This window comes from Taeniopygia guttata, chromosome 12 (genome assembly GCF_048771995.1).
Source record: "Taeniopygia guttata chromosome 12, bTaeGut7.mat, whole genome shotgun sequence".
NCBI lineage: Eukaryota > Metazoa > Chordata > Aves > Passeriformes > Estrildidae > Taeniopygia > Taeniopygia guttata.
In genome coordinates, this window is record NC_133037.1 from 9,114,388 (window position 1) to 9,125,559 (window position 11,172).

An 11,172-nucleotide genomic window follows, 5' to 3' on the forward strand; every position below is an offset into this window, starting at 1 on the left:
CCAGCGGGGCCAGCGCTTCCACAGCCGGCCGGCCGCCGGCCCTGGAGCCCCGAACAAAGGCCGCGGGGTAGTGAGGCGGAGGGACGGCCCCTCCGCGGTAGGAGGGGCCCCGCGGCGCTCGGTGCCCGCGCTCGGCCGAGGGGCTCCGCCCGGTTCCGGTGCCCGCGTACCGCGGCCGCCCGCAGTGAGCGACGCGTGCGGTCCGCAGAGCTGCGGGGACGCGGGAGGAAGGGAGTGGAGCCCGGGCGCGGGGGAGCCGCGGGATCATCCCGGGGGCTGCGCAGCCGCCGCCCCGCCCCGGGGTCGCTGGGCAGAGGTGGCGCACGCGGGTGCGGGCGGGCGGCCGCCCCCGACGTGAGAGCCGAGCCGGCCCGGCCCGGCCCGGCCCGGCCCGCCGCCCCCGCGGGAGGGCGGGGCGGTGGCTGCGGCGGGGCGGCCGGGCCGGATCACGGCGCGGCGATCCAGGCGTGCCGCAGGCTCTGCGCGGCGCTGGCGCGGCGCTCGGGCGCGTAGTGCAGCGCGGGCAGCAGGAAGGCGGCGAAGGCGGCCGCCTCCTGCGGTGTCCAGCCGTGCCGGTCCGCCAGGATGCCGGGGAGGCTGCGGGGACAGAGCCGGGAGAGCCGCAGGAGCGCGCCTGGCAGAAACAGCGTGGGCACGGCGCCTCAGTCACACCTGCGCGGCTGAGGCTGCCGCGCCTCGCCTCGCCTCAGAATTAACCCAAAGCATCCCGAAAGATCTTTGCCGCCTTCTTGGAATTATGTCTGTAAGCTCCCACCTACGCCGCCCCTTGCAGGTTGGGCTCTCGGGTGCTTCTCAGGAACCACCTTTTCAAGCCTGATCCTGAGTACTTTCGTTAGGTGAGAATGTGCCAAGAGTGCACAAAGTGTTCCCAGAATAACCATGCCAGAGCCACTGCTGCTTGTACCCTGTGCCTGCCTACAGGCACCCGGATGCATCATGCTATTTCAGTGTCAGAGCTCACAAGACTCTTGGTGAATTTGTTATGTGGCAGCCAGCTCTGTGAGGCCCAGCAGAGCGAGAAGCAACCCTCGTCCTGGGAAGTGCACGGTATAAATATAATGATTCAAGTTAGGCATGTGTGGTCAGGCCAGGTTGGCTCACAGGGAGAGTGAATATAGAACTAGTTTTGACTCATTTTTTTCAAGCACCACAGAAGACTTAAGTGTGAGCAAAGGATGTGGATGTGCAGGGAGGTGCTTGTTAAATTCCAGCATGGGACCAGTACTGAGCACTGAATGAACTGTGGGTAGGCTGGTAAGCATTAAAGCAGAGGATGATAGGCCAAATTGCAGAAGGGTGGAGTCATGTGATGTCTTGTGGTCAAAGATGGATTTCAAGACTCATGAGTCAAAGGGAAAGGAACTGGGGAGAATAAAACAGAAGAGATGTTGCAGTTGGGTCAGCAGACTAAATATAGCAGCCACATTGGAAGGATATGAGTGCCCTGTTCCTGGTTATAATTGTTCTCTGTCAGTGAGCGGGTGAAATGCAGCCTGTTAGACACTCTTCAGCCTTCCTGGCATGGAACTGTTTCCTGTCTATATTTCCATCTTCTCCAAATCTAAAGGAGAAAGAATGGAAATGCTTTCTCTGTTCAATGTTCGCTATGACCATTTTTCAGGATTTTGCATTCATCCCTGGAATGCTCATGGATTGCAAAGATAGGCTGGGCAGGGAGTGTTGCTGCTCTTTATGAAATTTTCATTTGTGTTCCATTCCTGCTTGTAGCCTGCATTGTGTGAGTAACTTGGGGGAGTTCAGCATGAGCTGAGTAGGAGTGTGTCAGAGATCTGCAGTGATTTTTAAAATAAACTTCCTTATGCCAATTCTTACCTGGCTTGCTGAAAAATTGTGTTGACTTATTCCATGAGAAAACAATTTGAGGAGGAATTCTTCCCAAGAGTTCAATAATACGAGCAACATGATCTAGATGGAGGGAGGAAAGACAAATTTAGATACAGACTGTGACACTTCTGTCAGTGAAATGAATAAAAAACTCATGGAGTCCTACCATCATCTCTGGAGAAGTATTTCCCAGGTTGAGGATCAAATAGACACTCTCCAGTTGCCATTTCAAATGCCTAGAAATGGAGTAACAATGTTAATTCACTAATTGTCTTGGAGTTTCCCTTGCCCACTTAACTGGTATTGCCCTCTTTATAACAAAAAACGGATCCTAAATTGTGGAAATACACAGGCATGGTCTGTACCACAGTGAAAAAACACCTTTAGTTCCATCAGAATGAAAAGCAGCATGTGCCTGATGCAGGCAAGCTTCTGAGCTAATCTACATGGAGTGTGAATTGCCTTAGAGCTTAAACTAAATTAGGAGTGGGTTGTACCAGCAGCAGACTTTTGCCATAAATTGAATGAGTGCCAACAGCCCCTTTTGCCTTCTCAGAAAGGAAGCTTTCTTTACATGCTAAGGACATGCTGCCCTGCCCAGGTAATGTCTGTCACCTCCCCTACACGCACAGAGCTGTCCCCAGTCCTACCAGGCAGGCACAGTGCTGTCCCCAGTCCTACCAGGCAGGCTGTACTCCAGATATCCGCAGGAGTGCCGTAGTCCAATCCAAGAAGCACTTCCAGGGCACGGTACGGCTGGGTCTGTATCTCCTTGGAAAAAGGCTTGTACTAAAACAGAAACAAACTCCTAAAACCAGTCACAGTAACACTGGTGGTCACAAGCTTCTTGTACAGTGACAGGACATTGGGGACACAAATGTATGTTCTCAGCTATGTGTAGGGCACAGCCAGCACATTCCTGGCCCCACTGACACCAGTGGGAATCTACCTCCCACCATTTCACACTGAACATAGTTTTATTTCTAATTGTAGGGACTAACTGCAAACTGGAGAAAAGTCCAAAACTGACAGTGTCTCAGGAAGACGGTGCACAGCTTGGAGCTGAGAGTGGGAAACATAACACCCCCCAATATCGGCATCTCTGAAATAGCTATTCAGCTGTAAAGGGGCACACAGTGTGGGATGGAAAGAAGCACACAGCATCCCACATTATCACGGGATTGAGACTCAGAGCAGACTCACTGTCCAGCATGCGCTTCCTAGATCTGCAATTTTCACCTCTATGCTCATTAAGTCAGATTCTTCCAACTGATTGCCAAGATCACCTCCTAGATGGAAAGGACAAGAAGAAATCAGGTCTTTCTGAAACAGCAGGTACACACCACTTACCACAGGAGAGGTATGTTTCTTGGCCTAAAAGCTCCTAAATACTTTTTATTATAAATCAAATGCCACCCCTCTTTTTTGAAGGAACACAAAAAAAGACCTAGTATCCAGTAAAAACATGAGAGAATGTTTGGGAGAACAGTGACTATACGCTCCTGTCCTGCTGCAAGGTTCCTCTAGCACCAAGGTTAAATAACTGTGGGCCCAGAGGACAGCACCAGTCAGAATCAAAACATCTGTAATTTCTTCTGAGCCTTCAGCAACCCTAGCAGTGACAGACCTTGGATACAGCCTGCTTGGCAAGCAATGTGATTACACTTCCATATGATCCCAGAAAAGGGTAATTCCTGGTTTAGTGCCTTACAGTGAGCTGTCAGCCAATGCTTAGTATTGTGCTTTTCTGCTCCGAGCAAAAGACTCGGTCACTAATTTAGCATTCCCTTATTGCCCCAGAGTTTGAGAGACAAAACAACACTGTCATGGGAGAAATGCTCACAGGAGAACACAGTGCAAGGATAATGTGAAAGGTCTCAGTGCTGGGAGACGAGATAATCTCTTGAGAAACTCTCCAGCCCTACATCTCATTCAATATTCACGCCATTCTATGCACATAAATTATGTCTCAGAAGGCCCTGAAGATTAGCAGCATGTACAAGTCTCTCACAAACCTCAGAAACGAGGGAAATAAAGAGCAGGAGTGTCATACAGCTTTCTGATCAAGCCTTTTTGTATGTAAACCTTTCAGCAGCTGCAAACATCAGGCACGTGGAACTGTCCTGCACCTAAAGGCTTGAGAGGGAGCTCCAAGGTTGTGCTGGGGCTGTTAACAGATATCTGTGACCTGTAGTTGTCTTTCACACAAACCCACCTGCAGGACCACACTTCTGTAGGTGCCTTGAGCCCAGCCTGGTGTTTGTGTTAAGCAGAGAAAGGAGAGGCCTTTCAGCAGCATAAGCTGGCTATAGTGTTTTATAGTGGCTGTTGTAGGAGATGTGAACCTTTCCTAATGTATCTGTACCTGCTGCCTCTCATTTCTCTCCTGTCAGTACACACCTAAGTCCATTTTTTTGTTAAAAAGCCCCGGAGTGCTCACCTGCTCCCTTCAGCTTTCCTTCTGTTCCCTGGTCGCAGTCGAGCGTAGCCATGAGGAGCCTTTGGAGCCGTTTGCTGTGCCCACAGAGCAGGATGTTCTCTGGTTTGATGTCTGCGTGGATGATGCGGCAGCACTCGTGCAGGAAGTGCAGCCCTGCCAGCACCTGGCCAGCGAGGCAGCACTGTCACACCAGCCCTGAGAGGGTCCCCACGCCTCTCCTGGCCCAGCAGCTGCCAGAGCAGGCAGCACAGCGGGAGCGAGTCAGGGACAGTCTGGGCACTGATGGTAACCATTGGCAGTAAATGGTTTCCTGTTGGGGTGGCCCATGGGAGCAGGCACAAGGGTTCCATCACCCCACACAGCAGCAGAGCCCCAGGAGCAAGGGAAGGCCTGGACAGCCCAGTGAGGAAAGGGCTGTTTGGGGTGACACACAGCAAAAGGCAGCGTGACAATCCACAAATATCAGCATGGATGGGCAAGCCCAGGGAGGTGGGAGAGGATGGGGCTATGAGGAGGCTATTATGATTACAAAGCTGAACTTTTTCCCGAAAAAAACATTATTGTTTGTATGGTTGTTGAGTCCTGGGACCTCTGTGCCTTGCCACTGTTTCTAACCAGCCCCCAACTTCCATTTGAATGACAGTGACATGTAAAGGGACTGGTGTCAATGACAGGCATGGGAGGGTGTCCCATCATACAAGGAAAGAAGACACAGGCTAACACAGACAGGAGGGGGAGAGACCATGAGTGAGTGCAGAGAGAGGATTTCAGGGCCCTCCAGGAGAGCCATGTAGGGAAAGAACAGCTTGTGATGCAGCAGGGAGAGCCTGGCCTGTCACAGGGGAGAGATAAACAACACCTACCAGAGATGAACACTCACTATCAGAAATCAATAACAGAGAAAAGGCTACAGGGAGATTTAGGGTTTTTTTTTTTTACACTCTGGTCAGTCATAAAGGACTGGTAAATATTCTCTGTATTATCGAATTCTATTCTGGGATCAACACCAGCCCCAGGGAAATATCAGCCTTAAATGGTAACTGTGAAATGTGGGGAAAGATTTAAATAACTAAACTGGAATGAATGAGAAGTAAATACTGCCCTGGTGCTGATCTGAAGGGGGAAAACAGAACTGAGATTTTACAATTAAAGCAGATAATGTATCAGCAAAAGCCTGAGTGTGAAATGGAGCACAGAGGTAATGGCACTACATTTTTGTGTAACTTACTCAGGTGTTAGTGGAGCTTCTTTAGAGAAAGGAGAGGCTACTACAGAAAAGAGGATGAAGGGAGAAGCAATTTTCTTTCTTAGTATCCCTAGAAGGGCACAGGAATCAGGGTAGCAAATCTTCATCTTGGCAAGTGTGCAGACTTCTGATGAATCTCAGCACGAGAGGCAAAAAGTCATTTTAACTATTCTGAGGCCTCACTCAGGTTTCCCATTCCTTAAGCAGAGCCAGCCCTGAGGAAACTCACTTTTCACCATCTTTTAAATAGGCAGAACATATCATTATAGGGGATGAAGGAAAAGTTGGCTCTGCACAGGAAAACCTCAACATGGAAAAAGAACCAGCTGACCAAATCAGCAATTTAGAAATTTGTGTAAAGATGGGAGGGAGACCTTGAGCAGCCTTCAGTGGTACCATGCAGAAAGCTGCTGCAGCTGACAGTGCTACCCACAGCTGGATGCTAAGGCAAATGCCAGCAGTCTGGCATTACTGACAGAGGGGACTTCTCTGGGCAGCAGGAGGGCAGAGATGGTCTGCCCACAAGAAGTACAACTATGTCAGGCTCTTTGTCCCCTGCTACTTCTACAAGCAGCAGAGATTACTGAGCTGATGGGAACAGAAGTGCCAGCCCTGACTCCCTGGTGTACATCTGCAGGCTTTTGGCACTTCGTGGCCCTGACTCCTTCCCAAACCTGAGGAGGCTGCAGGCATAGGCAGTAACACCCAAGCCCTTCCCCTTGGGAGGAAGATTGTGGCGTGTCCCACAGCCAACAGCCCCTTGGCTCCCTTGTCTGATTGCAGCTAAGTTCTCACCTGCTGTAAAGACTTCTTCACAAAAGGCAAGGGCAGTTCCTGGGCTCTGTAGTTTCCCATCAGACACCGAATGGAAGGACCCAGCACCTCAAATACCAGGCACGCATGTGGGAAAGAGTTAGGGATTCATTAACAGGGAAAGGTGTAATCACCAAACTTTGCCTTTCACCAAAGCAATCGAATACCTCCTAATTCAACCTCTCCCCTCCAGCCATGCCCATGTGCCCTGTTCCAGCTGCAGCCCTGCTCATCCTCCCCATGGCAGCACAGCACTCAGGTTTACACCATTCTTGCCAAGGCAAGCCCAGGCTTTGCTGGCCCAGAAAAGCACTCTCCACAGAAGGATATGGAAACCATTCTCTCCAATCATCCTGAAGTCATCTAACAAACAGACAATGTTTTCTCCTGCCAGGTCCTTCTTCTTCATGCAGTTTACCTGAGGGGGAGGATTCCAAGAAACCTGCAATCAGACATATATGTGCACAAGGACACTTTGCACCTGTTTTATCCTGTCTGACAGACTTTCTCTTCTGGCACTTCATGACAAATCCTATGAAAACAACATCAGGAAAACCAGGAATGAGTTTCTGTATGTTTTGTCTTGCTCTTAACCAGGTGGGACCATCACACTCAGTGTCAAAACAACCCACACCAGTCCTGCTGATCATGTCTAGCACATTTCCTGCTGCTTATTTTCTCCAGGCAGACCCAGAAAATACTCCTGCTTGTGCTGGAAGGGGATTCCTCAAGAAGACAGCTTCCTGCTCACAGCATCAGTGGTTGTCTATTTCCTTTGCCTCACACCAGCCCTTCAGCAATTTCCCTCAAGGGGTTGCAGAGAGGCAGAGGCATTGTGGCTGTCTTTGGTCACTTGAATACTACTTGTCTTATCAGGGTAGAGAGAGCTTCCACAGCTGGAAGAACACAGTGAAGGAGGCTTCTTTGTGCTGGAAAAGGGCTGGCTGTGGGCAAGTGATCTATAGGATACAGAGGGGTAGTGGAGAGGGTGAACACATTTTGTACTAGAGTCAGGGGTCTTCAAACTCAGCATGCAGTAGGTCTAAAAACAAAGCAGAGATGGTTCTTCACACAGCACATGGGTGTCTGGGGACAGTTCTTGTTACAGGGTTACTTGTGTGTGGTTACTGAACCTCACAGGGGCTTGCCAGGGTTCAAGGTATATCCACTGAGAATATCTGCCCACACAAGCATCATCCTTGGCCCGAGAAATCTGCAGCTGGAAATTGCAACAGGCCAGGGGAGCATTCAGTGGGAGCAGCACCCTGTGCTCAGCTTGTCCTTACACCCACCTGGACATGTGCTGTTGGCCCAGGGTACTGTGCTGAGTGAACCTCCAGGCACAGGTACTACAGCACCCTCAGCACCACACTCCTGTGTGACAAGGAGCACCAGGGGCTTGCTCTCCCAGAGCACTTATCCTGGTACGGCAATTCGTGCTGGTTTTTTCTCTCTTCACGACCACAGCTGCCAGGGTTTTGGTTTGACTCATTTTGCAGATACCAGATCCACCTGCAGCAGTGCTAGAAGGTTTGCTCTGGCACAACGGAAGTGAGCAGCCCTGGAAGCAGAGACCAGATCATCTCTTCTGGCAGCTCTGCAGGTGCTAACCCCCCAGTGCTGGTGGGAACAAGCCTTGGGAAACAGCTGTGTGCTGCTGAATGGGCAGGCATGTCTCTCAGAATTAATAATAAATCAGGGGTAAGGCTCACTCTCTACACAGGGTTATGCTGATGTGTAGAAAAGCAGCCCTCTGATTACATTAAATTGGTGCCACTTGGTACTTCCTCTTGCATCACTGCATCTGGCTCATCTCCTTTTAGATAAGGCCTACAGATTTACAGGTGTTAACTAAACCTTTCTTAAACCTGTTGGAGAAAGGCCACAGAGTAATTTAAAATGCAGCATTTAATAGCTTTTACTCATCTGAAGCTGATGCAACTTTGTATTTGAACAAACTTGAAGAATTGTAACCACAAGCTTTCTAGAACTAGCACTTCAAGCCAATTTCAAAGGCAACTTGCTACAACCCAGATACAGGCACCTAATTATCACCTCCATTAGCAGAGGCCAGAAGAAGTTTTCTGACTTTGGATGTTTCTTGTGTTTTGGTACATCATATATTTTTCTATTGCAGATATTTTCTTTTACTTCCATATCAGTGTTATGATACAGCAATGTCCTCTGAGTGATGTTCCTCTGTGAATGATACAGGTACAGTAGACATACTCCCATCTCCTGCTTTAAGAACATTACCACCCTCTTCTATTGATTATCTACCTTATCATTCTCCAGATTCCTCCTCTTTGCTGGATTTCAGTCCCAGCTAAAAGAAAGAGCAAGTGGAACACAGCCAACATATCCCAGTATGATGCAAGGAGAAAATGCCTGTTTCAGAGGCCAGCGCTGAGCCAGGGTAATTTCTATTAATTACCCAGCTTTTGGTTTTTTTTATCCTATTCCCCACTTAGCTCCTTGGACTGAGACCTGGAGGCAGAGGGGATGATGAGGCTGATACTCAAACCTGAACTCAGTGGCCATCCAGTGGAGCAAAGCACAGACCCACAGAATATACTTACACAGCGGAGGAAAGCAACCTCATCCTGGGCAGTGTCAGCAAAGCCTTCCCTGCTTTTCAGAACCTTCACAGCTACCTGCTTCTGCCTCCTGGGAAATGAACCACAGCTGTCAGCCAATGCATGTCAATAGCCCTGACCAGCAGCACTTCCCTTTCTCCCAGTCAGCCAGCCCTGGGCTCCCCAGGGAAGGTGCTCCCCTCTGCAGGCACCCATGGGCATTCCTCCCGCTGGCATCTGGCAGCACATCTGCCCCAGGGACCAGCAAGGGATTGGAGAGAAAAAGAGCATGGATACTGCAGGGTCTAAACAAGAAAATGTAGAGCAAGGGCTGATCCCACCTCATTTACATTCTTTGATTTCTGGGGACCAGCTCTGCTCATTGCACCCCACTGATCTTGCTGTCAGGTTTTCCCTGTGCTCAGGGATGCCTGGCATGCTCCCAGACTGTGCTCTGCTGTTTCTGCAAGAGGGGCCAGCCCCGCCCAGGACATCAGCCACCCCTTCCCACCTCCCTGAATGGCACTCAGCCCCTCACCTCATGTCCTGGCACAGCCAGACAGTGGCAAAGGCGCCACATCCCAGCTTGTGCAGCACCTGGTATTGCGTGTTGAACACCTCTCCCTCCTGCATGGGGTGGTGGCCTCCTGTGGAAAAGCATTGCCAAGAGATATTAATGACATCTCTAAGTGCTTTTGGACTGAATGAGCAGCTGAGGACAGCCTGACAGGTCCCAGTGGGCTCCTCTAGCCTGGGAAGAGTCTGGCATGATCTCATCTCTGGAGTCTCATGGCCAAAGACTGACCTGTGTGCTGGGCTGATGGCATCTCCTGCTGCACCTGCTCCTCCATGGCCCTGGAGCATGGCAGATCCTGGCACAAGGGGATGGAGGCAGTGGGACGTGGGCAGTGTGAGCTTCAGCACTTTATTCTTTCCAAGAGAGCTGGAGAGCTGCAGGGTGGCCATATCTGCTGTTCCCTCACCCCTTTCCTTCCCATTCCCTTCAGCAGCTCTCGGAGTCAGGCTGTTACAAACACTTCTGGCACTTCAGGGAGACAGGGATTATTTTAAGAGTTCAGAAGAGGAAAGCTGGCAGGCTGGTCCCAGGCCAGGGCCAGGTGGGAGTCTCAGGTTTCCTAGTGTGTTTTTTCAGGGGCTTAGCAGGGTCTCTGGGACCCCCTCCCTACCCCCATCCTGGCTGAGGAGGGAATTTGGGCTTTGGTTGGCATGAGAAGGCTCCTGCTCCAGAGGGGTGTGAAACAGAACTTTCATTCTAAACATTACAGTGCTGCTCCTCTGTCCACAGTCCAGCCCTGGGGCTGGAGCACGGGTTTATCACTGACCATCCTGTGACATCCCAGCAAAGCCACAGGACATCCTGGCAAGGGGCTGCTCCTGGGGTTTGTTACTATGACAGTCCAAAGCATAAACACCAAGACAGCACAGTCAGACTGATCCAACTGCTGTCCCCCAGTGCTGCAGCACCAAGGTAGGACTGGATTCAGTACAGGTCACCTGAAATAGCAGCCCAGAGCCCTTGCTGCTAATGAAATACAGATTTAAGCCACAGTAGCTGGGGCACTCCCAACCCAGCCTTTCATAATTTGGAAATGTCACTTGCTGTACAGCTGAAGCTTCAGGCTAGCACACACTGTCAGCTCGAGACAGGTGATAGTAACGCCCATAGACCATTAGCACAGATAGAAATATTGAACTTTAAATCCTCCAAATCATGTTCCTAAAGCCAAGAACTCATCTGAACCAGAAGATTTTCAGAAATAGTTATAGAGGGCTGGCAGTGCTGGTGGCAGGGAATTGTTCTGGAACTGTAACATCTTACAGCTGCTGAGACAGAGCACCTGTTTTGACTCAATGTTTTGCCTTCCTCCAAACATTAAAGTTTCTTTCCATATGCTGATGTTCCTCTCCCAGCACAGCAGCCAGAGGCACAGCCTGCCTTTGGGCATCCAGTGAGCTCCCACCAGAGTTCTACTTAAGGGTCAGACTGGGCTCAAGACTTTCATCCTGTCAAGGAAAACCCAAAGTGCCAGAGATGATGTTACTCTGTTCACCCATGCCTGCACAGAAGTCCCCCTCCTCACATCTCTACACCTCTAACCTTTGCATTGCTGTTCAGAATCAGCCTCTTTGGGTATAAACCGCTGGATGCTGCATGTCTGCATGGCCACTCTTTACAGTAAATGCTCCCTGACATCTCACCTATGAAACAG

General features: G+C 50.3%; 1 protein-coding gene across 1 annotated transcript; it reads right to left on the reverse strand.

The window, feature by feature from the left end:
* Positions 1-440: 440 nt before the first annotated feature.
* Positions 441-10,057, reverse strand: LOC115496920 (SRSF protein kinase 3). The gene is made up of 10 exons (XM_030282847.4): positions 9,480-10,057; positions 8,945-9,032; positions 6,696-6,783; positions 6,348-6,454; positions 4,307-4,469; positions 3,070-3,155; positions 2,548-2,655; positions 2,033-2,102; positions 1,855-1,947; positions 441-634 (listed from the first exon to the last, which is right to left on the reverse strand). The coding sequence occupies exons 1-10, from the start codon at positions 9,905-9,907 to the stop codon at positions 447-449; spliced, it is 1,419 nt and encodes a 472-aa protein (XP_030138707.4). The 5' UTR covers positions 9,908-10,057; the 3' UTR covers positions 441-446.
* Between the last annotated feature and the right edge of the window lie 1,115 nt (positions 10,058-11,172).

Bases quoted from the DNA above. Each gene is read 5' to 3' on its own strand.
- LOC115496920 (XM_030282847.4), bottom strand. From the start codon at position 9,907: ATGGCCACCCTGCAGCTCTCCAGCTCTCTTGGAAAGAATAAAGTGCTG. The intron at 2,656-3,069 runs GTGAGTCTGCTC...TTTCTGTTTTAG, and splicing joins TAGGAAGCGCATGCTGGACA to TACAAGCCTTTTTCCAAGGA. The intron at 2,103-2,547 runs GTAGGACTGGGG...CTCCATTTCTAG, and splicing joins TCTGGAGTACAGCCTGCCTG to GCATTTGAAATGGCAACTGG.